This window comes from Canis lupus, chromosome 18, assembly GCF_003254725.2.
Source record: "Canis lupus dingo isolate Sandy chromosome 18, ASM325472v2, whole genome shotgun sequence".
NCBI lineage: Eukaryota > Metazoa > Chordata > Mammalia > Carnivora > Canidae > Canis > Canis lupus.
Window position 1 is genome coordinate 49,605,648 of NC_064260.1, and position 18,504 is coordinate 49,624,151.

Consider the following 18,504-nt stretch of genomic DNA (forward strand, 5'->3'; position numbering starts at 1 on the left):
TGTCGTGTGGGAAGGAAAGAATTGTGGCATATTGGCCTTTGTTAGTATGCTGAGTCTGCCAAGGCCTCACAAAGCTCTGAGTGTCACAGCATTTTAAGGACTTGTGGGACAACTAATATTATAAGTCTGTTTAGAACTTATAAATACAACTTACACAAATAGTTTTTATTGTTGTTGTTTGTTTTTGCATTTATATAGCGCCTTTCCTTCGAGGAGCTCAAGGCATTTTTCAAAATCTGACAGTTTTCCTCACAACAACCCTGTGAGGTAGGTAGAGTGCATTACAAACAATAATAAGATACCAACTAACCTGTTTCAGCCTTTATGATGTTCTTTTATGTTAAGTAATTGGAGGTGTCAGCATAAACACGATTTTTAGAACATTTTGCAAACCTTTTAAAATAGTTTGGTCTCAGTAATAGCTGTATTTAAAAAACCACTTGTACTCCATAACAGGGTAATTTTAAAAGAAAGCATTCATCAAAAGATCAGGAGTCACTCCCTGGGATTAGCTGAGCACTGATTGCAGGACTCAGCCAGGTATGTCTCTGGTGGTTGTTTCCTTTCAGGTCAAGAAGGAATGAAGAGCTGTGATTCTAGCATGATTCCTCAGCATCTACAAACTGTCCGTGTGCAGTTGAACTTTCTTCAAAGGGGGAAATGTGTTCACAATGTTGCTTCACAGTCTTCTTATTTTATATCTTAAATATTTGAGCATTTTCTCTCTCTTCCTCTCTCCTTCCCTTGCTCCCTTTTCTCTGTCCCCCACCCTTCTCCCCCTCCCTCCAGTCAGCTCTTGGGTGTACATGCTAATGGAAGGGCACAGTAGTACAGCTAATACAAATCTGCAACTTCCCTTCATTGCCACAGTGGTCACTTGGGTTTGGAAACAGAAAATCCAAATAGCAAGAAAACCTGGGAAGTCAGTCTCTGGAAAGAGTGGGGAACAGGTGTGTGGGAGTGTGAATTCATGTTTTTTTCTGCCCTTTTTAATAATAAATGACTTAAGTGACATATTTTTGTATTTCTTTTATCAGACATTGATCAGAGGTGTGGAGAGAGAAATGTTTGGTTTATTTAAAGTTCTAAAGATTATACGTATTAAGAGAGGGAAGAGGGACGTACTGATTTGGAAATGCCAAATATCTGTCTCTTGCCTCCCCTGCCACACCATTTGGCACCCCCCAAATACTAAATTCAAAAGTATATATTTGTGTCTACCCTTCTTGCTGTCTGTGGCTGGGCTCTGTGCTATGCTCAATGGCGAACACAAGTCAAATCCTATTCTGATCATGAAACAACACCAGAGGGCCCTCAGAGTCCACAGGAGAGAGTAGGACTGGGCCCAAGGCCTGGGTAATAATAGTCACTCCATTAACAACCTTCATTAGGCTTTGTTTTCTGCATTTATGGAACAAGAGGGTTGTTTCACAATAACCTAAATATTCTTCTAGCTTTAAGAACTGTGGCATGAGGATAGCGTTGTAGGTTTAGAATGATTGTGCTTAAGGAGAGGACAAAGGGTATTTTTCTCCTCAGTTAATAGAAAACCACTTCACTTTTTCTAGGGTTTTCAGTGCCTTTTGCTCTGGCCCTATTAGTTGTAATAATCTTATGTCACTAAGTAATTTTATCTCTCCGTAGTATTTGTTATAATGGGATTTGACTTGAACTGTCAGCCAGGTGATTTTGATATACTTCTATAAGATTATTGAAAACTGTCTTGTTTCCTTCCTGTCTGCACCCAGAACCATTTCTTCCTCCTTTGCCTCACTATCATTTCACGCCTATAACAGCCAACTGAGACAGTAAGTTTTGACAGTAAATTACATCTTAGGTGAAATGGAAGTTCCTGCCAGTGAGAAATAGTAAGGGACAGTTCAGAGGTTTTATGTTTGAAGCAATAGAACTCAGGAAAGCAGAAACAAAGCCCAGGAGAAGCAGCGGAATAGTACTAAATTGACAGTTGATTCTTTTGGTTTTAGCATATAAATTGTTTGGCATCATGAACAAAGAGTAAGCAAAACTAAAGTAAGCTGGCAGGCATTTTTAGATAGGGAGGAACATGTTTCAGGAAGTGGAGAGCACCCAGAAAGCCTGTCAGGAAGAGCCAGCATCCATTCCAGGTCTGTAACTTATTTTTCTGACACATTCTCAAGAGCTTTAGGTGAATTTAGCCTGGACTTTGGCTTGCTTTCTCATGCATCAAGCCATGCGGTGTTTTAAAACTGTCACCATTGGTTAGTTCTACATTAAACATGGAACGATGGCTTGGCTCTTTCTGTGCTTCGTAGCCCTGCCACTTAACATCGTAGATTTATTCATTGTATTCACTGTAAGTGAACTAGTGCTTTTCTCTTTACTCCACAAAACATGAATTTCCTGCCATTTCATATTCTATATTGCCGACAGCTACTGGGTTGTCTGGTCTGTCCTTGGTGTGCAGAGAACTTCATAGTGTAGGGTTACGGCAAGGAGGGTTTAGGTTTTCTAAGAAACCCAATCTTGACAAAATCGCTTGTGGTGGTTACAAGTAAGTAGTTTAATATTCTATCTGTGATGGTATGGATGTTTCCATAATTCTGCAGCTGATTTTTAGATCATTTTAGTGGTAGTTCTCTGACACCGTATTCTGACAGCCTAGTTGAAGACTTCTGAGTTTAAAGGATTTGCACTCTCCCACCTGTGAGGGCTGGTGTGAGGGCTGGTATGCTAATTGATTGAAATGGAAGATAATCTAGGGTATTATCCATTTATTCATATGATCTCTCCAGGATGTGCTTGAAGTCTTTCTCATAGTTCTGCTTACTAGTCATGAGAAACACTGAAACTTGAATCTCTGGCTGGTTAGTTCCCAGAGGTGTCAGCTTGCATTTCTAGAGTGGAAGTCCTTAGAGGTCCTGTCCAGTAAATAGTATATACCCATTCAGGGTCTCATGTCTTCTCTCTTCCTTGTTCTAGTACTTTCCCTCAATATTGCTGGCCAAGCTGACTCCCTCAGTCCCAGTTCAACTCTTTGAATTCACCCTCATTAAGATCCTCTGCCTAGACTTCCTCTCACTTTGCCTGCCGCCTTTTGATTCTTTCCTGACAATGGTAATATTCTGCTTTTTCTTTAGAAAGCTGAAATCACCACTTTCCTCATTGCTCACATCACTGTCAACTCCAAAACCCCTTCCCAAACAGACCTTACTCCTTAGTTCTGGTTTCCATACTTGAAAGTGCTGTAGCGTGTAGTTTGTACCCTGCTAACTTGCATTAGGAAAGCGATTCCTTGCTTTTAACCCTTGGATGCATGTATGTTTCTCTCAGTCCCTATGGAGTTTTCCATTCAAGAGCAGTGGTCATGTTTTTCCCCATGCCACCTGTGTACCAGCACCTAATAAAGAATTCTTGGTGAGATACTGTGCCTTCAAATCTCACTGAAATTTATGAAGGCCTTTGTTATAGCTTACCTGGAAAAAAAATTCTGCTTAAATGCTTCCTGTGCTGGAATTCATGCCAGGTCTTACTTCCATGTTAGCATGTTCAGGGGCTACAAGATATGCAATTTTAATTGTTGGAGTAAGATGCGTTGTTCAAATATATTTTCTCCTGGACCACTAATAGTTTCTTCTTAACAGTTTATTTGAACAGCAGTCTAGCTCCTTTTTGTTGTTGGACGTTAAAAAAAAACAAAACAAAACTTTGAGAAGATAGACCAAAGGAATTTGACATGAGAAGAAATTTTGAAATTAAGGTCCAAATACCTTTAATCATAGTACATGTTTTAGAGAACACAGCTTTAGAATAAGGGGCTTTACCAACTGAAGTCTTTCTTGGACCATGATTGCATCATGCCTAACAGTACAGTATTTTGAAGGCATCATGGCTAGTGTTATTATAGAAGCCTTTCAAAATTCTACCCCAACAGTTTTTCCTTTGGCATCACCAATTTAGCAACATTACCGCTAGAGTTGTGCTTTTTGCAAAACTCTTTGCTCTCTGATTGCACTTACCGAAGATTAATTTGACATGAGTGTTAGAAAACTCAAGGTGTATTTCAGGACCTCTTGGGATATTACTTGATTTGGGGCTTTTCTAACTGTGCACATGGAGAATGTTCTGTTTATGGCATGATTTTTGTTTGCTTCATCCCTCTGAAGCTCATTGCCTTGCACTCTTCTGGCTTGATTCTGCATGTTTTTAAAAATTCTTGTCATTCTAACTCTTAATTAGACGTATTCTATTCTAGATCTTTCATTTTATACCATCCAAAGTAGATGACTAGCGTGAGCCTGAATCAAACAGCTTTCGTTTGAGTCATCTGGTCATTTCTCAGTTAAATGAGGTAACAGTAAAATAAAAATACCAAATACAGTTTGAAGAAAGAGAAGTTCTATTTCCTGGTGATAACTATTACTTGAACAGTAATTATCAGGATTATTGATTATTATCTTTTATTAAGTCTGGCTGTTTTTAGGTTATCTCTTATCTCAGGATCTCTTAACGTGGCCCAGGGATGATGGAAGATAACTAAAGTGAATGTTTTGATTTTGTTCAGATTTCGGCCTATTAAAGGAAGGCAAGAAGAACTAAAGGAAGTCATTGAACGTTTTAAGAAAGATGAACACTTGGAGAAAGCATTCAAATGTTTGACTTCAGGCGAATGGGCACGGCATTATTTTCTCAACAAGAACAAAATGCAGGAGAAATTATTCAAGGAACATGTAGGTTTTATTGATAAGATTAATACTGTTTTCAGTTTGGATAAGAGTAGAGGAAACTAAAGCTTAAATTTTAGTGAACACTGAAACTTTAAGTCAATTTTGCATAATGCTGATGAGTGTGAAGATCTAATAATACATAGGATCATTTGTATGACTCTCCAAAGAGAAAACTTTGTCATCTAGAGGTGAAATTTACTGTGAACTTTTAGAGGAACATAGCCAAGCCAGTAGGTATTCAAATATGTGAAATTTAAAAATAAGAGAGTTTATTACTTAATGATCTTAAATGTTTTACATTGTTGATAATGATTTGCTTTTATAATTCTGAGCAAGTCTAACAGGATAAACAATTTAATACAAAGTTAATATCTTTTTTTCCCCCCGTTTAGGTATTTATTTACTTGCGAATGTTTGCAACTGACAGTGGATTTGAAATACTGCCTTGTAATAGATACTCATCTGAACAAAATGGAGCCAAAATAGTTGCAACAAAAGAGTGGTAACTATTATACTAGTATAAACCCATAACATAATTTTAATTAAATTTCTCTCTTAAATAACTGTTGAAGTGTTAAGAAAGTTGTGGGAAGGAGTAAAGCCAGAACATACCTTAATGGGGCCAGTGCAGTGCCAGCACCTCAACCCTGTGACCTGGGTCCAGGACAGTGAAATTAGAAATCTGGGTTGAACCAGATCTCGTCCCTAAGCCATTGTGCTTCTTGTTTTTCTTTTACTGAGTCTGAGTGCTTCTCTGCAATGAGGCTGAAAGCCAATGGGCACCAGGGCTGGAGAACCTGGCTTCCAGAGTCCGGCTCCTGCTGGCCTAAAGGAAGGTCAGATGAGAAGTCATAATGATCCTAGGAATTTCAGAGGTGGAAATTTCCTACTGCATTGCCTGCCTAAATACATACACAGACATATATATGCCCGGTTAAGTAAGAGTAGTGGAATTGAGTCCAGCTAGAAGGGATGAAAGCCATTTGCAAGGGAATATTTTATTATATTTTTCCTCTAATGCCTGTTCCTATCTTATCTCCCAGAAGAAGGAACATGTTGCCCCTCTCATAAGCTACCTTCAGTATTTTTTATAGCAAAAATGTTAGGATCAGGTGACTGAAAGTGGAATGATCAAAGAGCAGCACACTCAGGTCTCTTGGATAAGTGCGTGCGTGTGAGTGTGCATCGGAATGTATCCAACCTGCTACTCTGCTCCCCTGGCTCTCTGTCCGTGGATGTAGAGCTTTGAGGTCTTGTATTCCAGAACTGCGCTGTCAAGTACAGTAGACACCAGCCACCTGTGGCTCGTGGGCCTTTGAAATGTGGCCAGTCTGACCTGAGAAATGCTGTCAGTGTGATACTGGCAGATTTTGTATTAAACTGTATTCCCCATTGATTCTTCTACTGATTGTCTGCTAGAACAATATTGAGGGTGTGTTGGGTTACAAAAAATAACTAAAAGTAATGTCATCTATTTTTTTTCTTTACTTTTTTTAATGTGGCTGCTAGAATGCTGAGGATTCCGTGTTTGGCTTCCATTCCATTTCTCTTGAATGGTGCTGCTCTAGAGGGTAGCATCCCAATCCTGGGTCCCCGTGACCTTTTACTACTGCTTGTCTCTGTCTTGAGACCTTCGTCCATTGTCACCAAGTTGAATTCAGTGGAGTGGGCATTTGAGTCCTTCCTGCCTGCAAAACACCCTAGCACCTGCCTGCTGCAGGGCATTCAGAGACATAGGTAGCACAGCACCTTCTGATTTCTCGTAGTGATGAGACAGCCTCCCAAGTAACCTTGGCACAAGGCTGAAGGCTTCTGGGGAGGGCAAGGCCGTGCCCAGATGGAGTTCCTGGGGGCTCGGCTAAAGTAGTACACACAACTAGGCCTTCTCAATTCCTGGTGTTGATTGGACAGGCTTATTTTATTAAAAGAAGCCTTGTTATTTATAATTACTAGTAATTTTTAACATGACATATTTTAAATAGGAAACGAAATGACAAAATAGAATTACTGGTGGGTTGTATTGCCGAACTTTCAGAAATTGAGGAGAACATGCTACTTAGACATGGAGAAAACGACTTCAGTGTCATGTATTCCACAAGGAAAAACTGTGCTCAGCTCTGGCTTGGCCCCGCCGCCTTTATAAACCATGGTAAGCTGTGCTTCTCGGGCGGGCGCGCGAGTGGCGGGCAGGACGGCTAAGACTTAGCATGGCCTTGTCAGACCGTGTAAAATTGTGTCTCCCTTCAGAGGAGGTTGGCAGCGTGACTTCTTTATTTTTCCCACCAATTTATTGAACAAATAGTCCTGTAGTTTAACTCGAGACCTAAACTTCTATCAAAGATTGTAAAATTATGTGGAAAGCTTATTTCAGATTTCTGTAATTGTTCGTGTTTCAGATCTTATCTACAGTTAATTGACTTTATCTTTTGGACATTTTTCAGATTGCAGACCTAACTGTAAGGTAAGCAGAGACATTTTTTTATTTCAAATATTTTGTTTCTGCCTCAGGTATGAGTTTCTTAATGGGTCGATTGTATTTCAGTTTGTGTCAACTGGTCGAGACACGGCGTGTGTGAAGGCCCTGAGAGACATTGAACCTGGAGAAGAGATATCTTGTTATTATGGAGACGGGTTTTTTGGAGAAAATAATGAGTTCTGCGAGTGTTACACTTGTGAAAGGTAAAGTATCGAGTAAGGTAGTTGTGGGCGTGCACTAACATCACTTCCTCCTCACATGCAGGAGTGGTATTCTGTGTTCTGGTGTCATGCACCCGCACAGTGTATGTCAACAGTCAGAGATGCAGAGTTCTTGAGGGACTTTGGCACCTGGTCCTTTAAAGTCTTCTTACCAGCTTATTATTCTTCTGAGTAGGTCAGAATACCAACGTGCCTAAGGAGAGAATGAGAAATAACACACACACACACACACAGAGTGCGAGAGTGGGGTTGCCCCAAAATAGCAAGTGATATTCACTGCTGATAATCACATGAAAACCCTGAAGTTGTCTTGTGTATTACCAAGCTGTGGCTTCTCGAATTTTTATGTTTGTTTTAATTTTTTTAATTCAAGTTACTTGAGTTGACACACATCAGTATGTTAGTTTTAGATGTACAACATAATGATTTGGCATCTCTGCTGTGCTCACCACAGGAATTTTTATGTTTTGATATACATACTTTTCACATTCCTGGGTTCTGTTTTTTCCTTAATAAGGAACCTCTTGTGACCCATAAAGATTCTGGAGTCCTCATAGAAATCCCCAGATCTGACTTAGCAAGACTGCTGCTTCACACTCACTCATTGCACTGATTTCTGCATAGCAGAGCTCCCAGAGATGGCTTCACAAACTTGTCTTGGCTAGTGCTGCAGGAGGGCTTCTTACAAGGCAGTGCACATTCGTATAGGTCACATAGCGGAGTAAACCTGGATTTGTTGAATTTGTTTTTCTTGTACTGTGCTGGGCTCTTTATTGACCTAATGAATTCAGTCCTCACGGCAGTCCTGAGAGAAGAGTACTAGTCATGTGCCCATGTTGCGAGTACAGAAATTAAAGTGTCTGAATCCATTGCAGCGGAATGACAAAGCCCTAATTCTGCCCACTTCATACTGCTTTTACAAATATGAGCAGGATTGTCCAGTAGTACTACTTCTCCCTCTGAAAACACCCAGCTTGCAGCCAGCCAGCCTAGGGAGAGGTAGTGAATCCCCAACACCCCAGTTTCCTTCTTTCTAGGTAGTTTGGAGAATCCCCCTATGTCATGAGACAGTAGAAGCATGGAGTCACGATACTACCCCAGTCACTTCTCTCCCATCACCAGGGTCTTTGCCATAAAAAACGGCAGAAAACCTATTCCTGCTGCTGCTGAGAGAGTGGTATAAAAACTATCATTTACTACATAAAAAATGATTTGAGTGTTGATTGAATCTTAGACCAGCCCACAAAAAGACTTTTAATCCATTAAGTAGTTTAATTATACTTGAATAACACTTCAAAATCATTTTCTAGGGAGAACATAGTGTAGCACTTAGGTGCCTGAGATCTAAAATAGCCTGAGTTGAAATCCTGTGACTGACTGCACTTCAGTAGCTACATGATCCTGGACAACTTAGCTGCTTCTTATGCCTTAATCACCTCATCTGTAAAGTGGAGATAACGTTAGAAGCAATCTCACAGGGTCACCATGAGGATTAAATTTGTTATTTTATGTGAAGCATGTAGAACAGCACAGATGTTAACATAAAGTTATTTTGTGGTTTCTGGTTATTTGCCCATTAAAATGTAAGCCCCATGGAGGCAGAGATTTTTGTCCTTTTCACTTACTACCATATCCCCAGCATCCAGAACAGTACCTGGCACATAATATGTTCTTTTTTTAAAGATTTATTTTATTCATGAGAGAGACAGACATAGACATAGGTAGAGAGAAGCAGGCTCCTTACAGGGAGCCCAATGCGGAACTCGATCCCAGATCCCAGGCTCACACCCTGAGCTGAAGGCAGACACTCAACCACCGAGCCACCCAGGCGTCCCACATAGTAGGCTCTTGATAAATATTTGGTCATTGAATGAAGGAATGAGTGAACAGAGCAAACAGTATTCTAAATAAGCTTTTGGTGGCTATCCTGAAAAATGTAACTCCATACTCAGGATTCTGAACCAAACCCAAAGCAGCTCTTTTACCATAGTCTAGAATTGCACTTATCATCCTGTTCCTCAGGCAAAGTAGTACTCTGTAAGCTTCAGTTTCTCATTGGTCAGATGAATGTTACTCCAAACAGTAGCCATGGCTATTTTCAGACATTTGGAGCAGTTTGATTTTAAAGGTTGACTGCAAATATTTGTGACATTCTCAGGAACACCTGAGAGGGTAAAACTAGTTAAAGGGACTCCTTCAGTTATTCATCAGATAGTAACTGAGTAGTTAATTTATGTTAGGTCTAGTACATGCTGGGTCAACAAGACTTAGCATGATGCCAGCTATGAGAGCAGTGCAGTGAGAGGGACATGCACACATGTGCTCTGCCAGGAACTGTAGGTTGAGAAGAGGTGGCCCCGTGAAGAAATGGGTGAGCAGAAAGTTCACAGAGGCACTGAGATCATGGGTGAAGTGTCCAGGATGCATTTGATGCATGTTTCTGGCTCTAACTATCCTGATGATCACTATTGTGAATGTAATGCGTTCATAAGTAAATGCTATGGATTTTACTGCAGAAAATGTGAGGAATTCAAGTCTAATGAAGGACCAAAAAATATGAAGGGCTAGCTTATTTTTATATTGAAATATGTCTGATGATAACCAAGAAAACATTTCTAAAGTATAGTTAGAGGAGATTTGCGTTATCAGACCTCAAAAATAACTAAGAGACTATTGTCATCAACATTTGATGCTGTTGGCCCAGAAATACACAAACAGATAAAAGGACACAGAGGCGAATGTGTGTGTGATTCTGATATCACATTAGGAGAAATGATGATTTTTCCTAATGAATGATGTTAGTATCATTTGTTGTGCATCTGGAAGAAAACCAAGTTAAGTTCAAGATGGGTTAAAGATTTCAGTTTTAAAATACAATGCAAAATTGTTAGAAAAAAAAAATTAGACTATCTGCCTAAGCTTGGGGTAGTGGACATGTTTTGAAAGAGAAATAAGAAACAGTGACTACGAAAATGTCTGGTCAAAAGTAAAGTCAAAGACAACTGATGAACCAGAGGGAAAACAGTACACATGTGGCAAAGAGTAAATAATCCAAATAACAAAGAAGCTCCTAGAAACTCATAAGGAAAAGACAGACTCCAGAAGAGAAAGGTAAGGAGGATGCCTCACAGAAAATCATGGCCATAAACAAGGCAGTTAAAACACTAATTGGGTATTCATTGTCACTATCAAATTGGTAAAATTTAAGAGGAATACTCTGTAGTGCTGGTGAAGATGTGGAGAAACGGGCACTCATACACTGTTAGTAGGGCCACGAATTATCTGCAATAGTTCAAAATAAGTGCACCCTTTTACCTGGCAGTCAGTCCCATATGGAAGAATCTGTCCTGTGGAAATGTGAGTGGTAGTAAAGATTTGGTTTCTATAGCAATATAACAACAACAACAACAACAACAACAAAAAACCCTGCAAGTTTCAGTAACCATCAATGAGGAATGATAGACTATATCATGGAATGTGTATTCAGTGTAAAAATACAATTTTCAAAACATGTTCAGTTTAGATGTATTTGTACAAAATGTAATGATAAAGCTGATTGCTGAGTATTACTGTACATTTTTGTTTCGTTTTTGGTTTTGTTTGCTTAAAAACCAACCACATAGACTGGTGTACAGACTATGGTAAACAAATGAAGGATGACACACTGGCAGGCAGTTAACACTGGTACCTCAGGGCTCTGGGGGTGCAGGGTGGCTGACTGTCAACTTTTGCTGTATGGATTTAGATACTAGGATTGTTTTGCTTGTTGCAGCAAGCAGGAGCAAGTCTTACTTGCATAAGTTAGAAAAAATCAGGGAAGTAGAGAAGCAGATGAATGGTAGAGTACTTTAAAAAAAAAAACCCTCTAATTTCCAGAAAAAAATAATTCCATCATGATCATTTGTATTTAAGCATACTTTTAATATGGCCCATTTTTCTAGATATGAACCAGAAATGTTAAAGGTTATAGGGAAGAGGCATGGAATATCTGAAAATGATGTATTACTCTCTTAATCTCCATGAAATGAAATCACCTTTGACATTAACTGTATTTTCTTTCTGCACATGTTTTAATGTGAAGTGGAACTGCTTGCCTGCCTGGGTAATGATTACCTGGGCGTTTTACCATGATTTCTAACTCACATTCCAAGATCAGAACTGAGGCAGCCACACAATAAGATTGTTGTGATTTTAATAGAAACATTAATAGAGTTCCCAATCTGTTCTGGAAAGGTGAAGAGAGCAAGAATGCTCACCCTACTTACCAGAGAGAGTTTTGGCGATAGGTTTGGGTGTGTGGCCCCTAGCTTTAAGATGTAAGATGGTAGGAAGGGAAATTGAAAGTTTTGTTTTGTCCCTTAGCTAAAAGTTGAGCACTCCAATTACTTGGAGAAGTTATTTTGTCCTCATCCACATCCTGAAAGGAAGGAATCATACAGGATCTTATGGAAGCCAGTACTGCTCCTAGGCTGGAGGACACCCACAGTTTACTGTGTGTTCAAAAGTTGTTGTATATGGCTTTTCATTTACAAGCTGAGGACAAAAAAGCAAATCCGTGAAGACATTTTGGCCAAAAAGATTTCTCACTTTTTAATTGTAATATGTAGTGCCTTTTTTAAATCTCATTAACTTCTTCTCTTAAATTGAGTTGAGTAGAAGTAATCACCAAATAAAATTAATGTCTGCAAAGCTAGATTCATTAAAGTTGATGAGAGCCTCTTCGTGAGCACCCTCATTTCAGAAGAACTTACATAAAAATAAAATTATTAGAGTAGGCTACAAATCATTCTTGTTCCGTAGTAAAAGCAAGTCTTTTAATGTGTTTTATTTAGTAACATTGTGTTAATTATGGTCATTCACGTTTATCTCAATAACTTGAAAGAAATTAAACAGTTTTTATTGTTTTGGAAGTTAAATTTTCACTGATACAGCCATCTTATACAGAATTTCAGTTAAGGGCAGCCCAGGTGGCTCAGCGGTTTAGCGCTGCCTTCAGCCCAGGGCTTGATCCTGGAGACCCGGGATTGAGTCCCACGACAGGCTTCCTGCATGGAGCCTGCTTCTCCCTCTGCCTGTGTCTCTGCCTCTCTCTGTGTGTGTGTCTCTCATGAATAAATAAATATTTTAAAAAAATTTTTTTTCAATTAAGATTTGTATCTAACATCAAGATCTATATAATGACTTAATTTATGGAAGTTCTCTGGGTTTTTTAATTCCTTAATTCTTAATATTTAGTATTACAGAGTTAAATTGCATAGAGCAAAGCTGGAATATAATTAATGGGTGGGTTATTTAAGATATAATGTAAATCTAACTATCAATTAAGCAGCTTTGAAACTGAGGAATTAATTCTACCTACACGTGGACTTCTACAGGGTCTAGGAGTTTCTCGTGGGCGATTGATAATTAATTGATAATAATCATAGGTTGTTATTTAAGGTTTAAAGGAGTTTTTTGTGTTAATTTTAGATACACTTAATTATTTTGAGAGTGTTAAACATTTTTTTAAAAAGGACTTTTATTTATTCATGAGAGACACAGAAATAGACCTAGGCAGAGGGAGAAGCAGGCTCCCTGCAGGGAGCCTGATGTGAGACTCCATCCCGGGACCCCAGGATCACGACCTGAGTGGAAGGCAAACACTCAACCACTGAGCCACCTAGGTGCCACTTTGTGAGTGTTAGACCTAGCAGATTTCCAGTGATGATGGAGGCCTCGTGAGTGTGCTTCATCTGTGAACTTGATGTGGCCATGAGCCCTCAGCAGCTGACCTTATAGTAAATACACTGTCTGTTTAACCTGTGCTGTTTTCTCTTTCAGACGGGGAACCGGTGCTTTTAAATCCAGAGTGGGACTGCCTGCACCTGCTCCTGTTATCAATAGCAAATACGGACTCAGAGAGACAGATAAACGCTTAAATAGGCTTAAAAAGTTAGGTGACAGCAGCAAAAACTCAGACAGTCAATCTGTCAGCTCTAACACTGATGCAGATACCACTCAGGAAAAAAACAATGCAAGTAAGTAAGGGAGATTGATAAGCATCTATCTTCTTTTTTTAATTATTATTTTTAAAGTATTTTTACACAATGATCTTTCTAAAGTGTGCTTCACTTCAGTAGTTTTGATCTTTTAAAAATTGAGAGAAGCTCTGGGACTCGTGTGCTTCAGCAGCACTGCAAGGTTCTAGAAACGATCTGAGCACAAAAGCAGTCTGTATCCTGCCTCCAGATTCAGTCCTGTACTCTAGACTGAACTGTCTGCTTTTCTTGAATTCCTGGTAACTGGATATTACATTCTTCATCATGTGTTCCAGGGTCGTCCTATGTTTGAGAGAAACATTTTCAAGGTGTTAGTTTGACTGTCATGATGGCGGTAGGTCCTACAGGAAGACGAAGGACTGGGTAGAGGCGTAGAGGCACGTACGTGTCCGTGCGCCAAGCTGGTCCGTTAGCACGCATGATGCGAACTTGGGCAGTTCATAGCTCTGGCCTCAAGGCTTCTGCCTTTTTACTGCTTGCTTGCCCTTTGCAAACTGAACTGAGCCCATTCACCAAACCACCAGTTACCAGACTCAGAATTGTGATAGAGGAGCGTTTCAAATGTCGCTGTACTGTGACGTGGTGCGTTAGCCACCACTGAAAGGAGCAAGAGAGGTGCAAAGAAGAAGCCAGCATTAAGATGCCAGTTGTGCGTGGGGGCAAGACCGTATGGAAACTGGAAACAGAGAGAATGGAGAATAAAGAGGCAAGAAAGCGAAGCAAGCCTAGCCGGGCAAAAGGAAACGCGTCATGTTTGTGGAACTTTGAAGTCCTGGGACCATGCTCATGGCTGCCGTTTCCTCTGGGTAACACCAGTTTCCTCTCATTGCCACTAAAGCTGTAGGCTTTTTAGTCTGACTTGTTTCTGACAGGAATAAAGCCTCAAGGTTTTGACTCAGTGATCCCTAGGGGTTCCTGTTCTGGCATGCCAAGTGTCTGTAGGTACTTGGTAGCACCTCTGTGCCTTCTGGAGTCGGGTTGTTTGAGGCTCCTCTCCCCATCTTCAGATGTTTGCAGCCCAGCGTGGATGCACCCTTCCCCTGCAGAAAACCCTGGAGAGAAGGGAAGGCTTGTCCTGTGATGGCCACTGTCACTGCCGTGAATTCCTGCATCCGCCTGCTGCTGGAGGGTCAGAGTCCAGGTGTAACCCCCATAGTGGAAGAGCAGTACTGTGTTCCTATTCCAGTCTTTAATGTCCCAGGTGAACAGAGAGAGCAGTTAGCCCGTCATTCACTGTTGACTGTTGGTTCTAATAATAAATGGAACATAATCAACGTTTTGTTTTCGGAGTCTGGTTCCTTGGTGAAACTGGAGACTTGTGAAGCCTGGTTTAGAAATATGTGCATGAAACACTACAGAGCGCGGACACGGCCACCACGCTGCCCACACCGGATGGCTCTGTGACACGGGGGGCGTTAACTCTATTCCTACTGTATACATACTGAACTCAGTACACCACGGAGTCTAAAAGAGCATAATATAGGTAGTTTCTGGAAGCATACTGACTGCTGTGGGACCATCTAGGAAATGTTTATTAGTAAACCAAATACTTAAAAGCCTTCTAGTTGTTGAAGAGATACAGAGATGAATGAGACACAGGTTCCTCCCTCAGGGAGCTTACGCTTTAGCTCCAGGATACAACAAGTACACAATGACGCCGAGCAGACTATAAATGCCATTTGAGCTGTGGTCTCAGCATGACTGAGTAGAAATGCAGCACTTCCCCGTGACTGCTGATGGGAGGGGGCTGACTTTGTTCAAATTACCTTTCTGCAGAATGATGGTTTTGAGTACTTGGGTTGGTTGTAGCTAACTTTGAGGGGCCATGTGTGAGTTGACAGATGCAACTCCATACTCTGGAGGAGCAGACTGCCCTACACTAGGTCACTTTCACAGCAGTGTTCTTTCAAGTTCCCACAGGTATTCTTTCAGACGGTATTTCTTTCAGTGTCTGTCTTGACCATACACTTCTACCGGTTTTTAAGAAAGACTTTTTCAAATTGCAGCCGGAAGCAAAGCCAGAGCTGCCTGAGCCTGTCCTAAAGGAGGCGGCCTACTTGTTGTTTATGGACTCAGGGTCCTTTCTCCGTGTGCAGCTGCCATCCTTATTCTGCAGTTTGTTTAGAGTTCACCTGGCAGAGAACTTTCTTTGAACAGCTTATGTGTTCTTTTTAAGGAAACATTTCTGCTTAGGAGAAAAATTATTTCTTCTGCACAGATTCTTTTTTTGAAAAGTGTCTCAAGAGCCACAAGTTGACTGTTGGCTTTAGCATCTGGAAAGAGGAAACAACAAGAAATCCATTTTCACAAATTCAGTCCACAAACTTGAATTATAATGCATTTTAGAAGATTGTGGCTTTTTAGGCCTCTCACGCCTCGATGGCTAGGCCACACATACCCCCATAGTGCTGTGATACGGGGTGTGGGTCGTGACAGTGCCACGAGTCAGTGTGAGACCCAGAAGACCAGGCCAGTGGAATAGGTTTATCTTAACTCTGGAGCGCCTGTCCTAGATATAGTGGACTGGGTCACCCACTTCTCACTCTCAACTGTCAGACTTCTCTGTTGATCCGAATACTCTCTGCTGATGAGCCTACAGGCTGCTTCAGAGTCCTTTCCAACACCCTGCTCCAGGCAGCCACTGCCAGTATGTGTTGGTCACGTGAGATGGAAGATGCTTATTGTGCCTGACAAACTTGAAGTGAACTCTTTAAAGTCTTATTCAGGGTTTACTGGATCTTCAACTTCTGAAGATGCCAGGCTGTGGATGGCCCTCACACTCCCTTGGTTCACGTTGATAGAGTGCATTTCCAGGACTTCTCCGTACAGAACCCAGCCCGAGCGTGCGGGAAGCTTTGATGTTGTTTTGCTGTTCTTATATCTGGCTGTAATTCTTGATACCCACACAGGGCTGCCTTGCAATTTGGAGGACACCCTGAAATGATGGTGATGGCCATGCCGTGGGCCCTCTACCCAGGAGTTGGGACCCACACTGTAACTCTGTGGCCTACTTAATACAGTGGATCTTAAGCCACAGACCTCCGTCCAAATCGCACCTCTTCCACTTACCAGGTGGACGATCTTAGACATGCTCGTCCATACGAGCTTGGTGGTCACATGGATTTAATAGCACTTACTACAAAGAATGCATCTTAGGATTGAGATCATAACTGGTTTGTCTATTTTGCATAGCACCAGTACATAATAATTGCTAAAAATAAAATTACTGTCTTAGGTAATGCACTGGGGGTTTGTCCCCACCGCTAGGCCAGAGAGTCGCCTATGTGTGGCAGTACTGGGACCCGCGGAGCCGCAATACCTGATCTCCACTTTGTCAAAATCCTCAGTCTCTTGACAGACTTCCATTAGCTTGTGTTGTGGCTACTGTCTTCCTTCTCTAGCCTACCATCACTGTCAGCCTGAACACCCAGAGGACTGGGTAAACCATCTGGTAGAAAAGAGCCCTTGGGCACCCTTGGGGCTCCCATCTTAGTCACATTGCTCACATGTCTCCTCCCCAGCCTGTCTGTGTCTTTTCTGACCTTTGACTTAATGAACTTACCTCTTAGCTGGGCTTTTGTTGAGATACTGTTTTTAAAATGAGACTAGACCAATACATGAACATACGAAAGTGAGATCTCTATAGAAGTAATACATAGCATCAAATACAGTTTATTTTGTGCTGTTTAGAACACAAACACAAGTGCTTTGTCAGTGGTTCACTGTAGTCAGCTAACAATGAATCTGTTGGAAGCAGGGGTGGATTCAGAATCACCATAAAATGAGACTCGCCTAATAGATTAAAATACAAGCTGGAGTAAGGAGAATTTCAGGTGCTCTGAGAATACAGAGGAAGGGTGACCTGTCATTTGTAAAACGTCGCAAAGGCTCCCTGAGCAAAGCATTTCCTAAGCTGAGTCTTAAAGGGGATGGGGGGTTGGCCAAGTAAAGCATGTTGAGAGCAGAGGGAATTCATAAATGGAGCTGTAGGGACGAGAGTAGGGCCCAAATAAGTAAAGTACATCATGGCTGGAGTAGAGGGTGGAAAAGAGATATGACCATTGTTTAAAATTATGGGTTTATTCATAGGGCATTAAGTTATTGAAAGTTTTAAAGCCTGCCAGTGACATGTTATACTAGGACGATCATTCTGGGCACATGGTAGACAACAGGATGTTGGGGAAGCAATGGGAGAGATGAGAAAAGGTAGGGGTGTTGTTGCCATGGTTCAGGCTGGGGAGTGTGAACCAAGATAAGTAGATGGCCACAGGGGTGCTGCAGGAGTGGAATCCACGGGGACATTATGGCTAATTGGGTGAGGCGGTCAGGGAAAGCAAGAGTCCTAGAGTCGCCTCACTATCTGCTTGGGCAGCTGGGCAGATGGTGGTGTTACTGAGCAGGATGGAGAACTTAGAAGGAGAAGCAGCTGTGAAGCTTGATGGTGAGTTCAGTTTGGTCATGTGGAGTGTGAGGAGTCCATCCTCAGTAAGATCTAGATGCTAGCGGTGTCTGGCAATATGCATCTGTAATCTAGGAGAGAGGCTAGAGAAAGTGATTCGGGAGCTGCCAGTGCTTCAGTTGCAAGAGCCATATGGGGGAAGGGGATAGATGCTTACCACCCAGAGAATGAACGTAGTTTCCAAAGGGGCTAGGACAGCAGAGGCCCGGCGAGCGCAGTTGAAGGGGCAGATGGAAGGACAGGGGAGTGTGCTCCTGTGGGCAGCCAACGGGACGGGTTTTCAAGGAAGAAAGTGGTTAGTAGTGTCACATTCTGCAGAGAAAGAAGAAGGGGAAGAACTGGAAAGTGCTTGCTGGATTTCATGCCAAGAAGGTCTTCCAAGACTGGCAAAGGTTGTCTCCATAGAAGGACAGGCTGGATCCAAATTGCAGGGGATTGTGGCCAAGCATTTGGTGTATATGTTTTCATTGTGAAGGGGCGATTGCATGTACAAAATGAGAACAGAATGGCCAAAGGAATAGTAAGGCTAAGAACCACCAAGTTTGGTCCTTGAAGAGCCAAAGGACTTCACAGCCATATTTGAGAAAGCCAAGTACGGGACCCT

The 18,504-nt window shown here is 41.4% G+C and overlaps 1 protein-coding gene across 9 annotated transcripts in view; it reads left to right on the forward strand.

The window, feature by feature from the left end:
* KMT5B (lysine methyltransferase 5B) overlaps nucleotides 1-18,504 on the forward strand; it is a 55,785-nt gene that overhangs the window by 31,308 nt on the left and 5,973 nt on the right. For 5 of the 9 annotated variants that reach the window (XM_035701571.2, XM_025446541.3, XM_025446540.3 and 2 more), the window contains 7 exons: nucleotides 199-267; nucleotides 4,544-4,709; nucleotides 5,099-5,208; nucleotides 6,689-6,855; nucleotides 7,148-7,167; nucleotides 7,249-7,385; nucleotides 13,224-13,420. In XM_035701571.2, the coding sequence (XP_035557464.1) occupies nucleotides 199-267; nucleotides 4,544-4,709; nucleotides 5,099-5,208; nucleotides 6,689-6,855; nucleotides 7,148-7,167; nucleotides 7,249-7,385; nucleotides 13,224-13,420 (866 nt within the window). Of the gene's footprint in view, nucleotides 1-198; nucleotides 268-673; nucleotides 951-4,543; nucleotides 4,710-5,098; nucleotides 5,209-6,688; nucleotides 6,856-7,147; nucleotides 7,168-7,248; nucleotides 7,386-13,223; nucleotides 14,716-18,504 lie in introns of those variants that run through there. The other 4 variants (XM_025446545.1, XM_049096833.1, XM_049096832.1 and 1 more) reach the window with 4 other exon arrangements.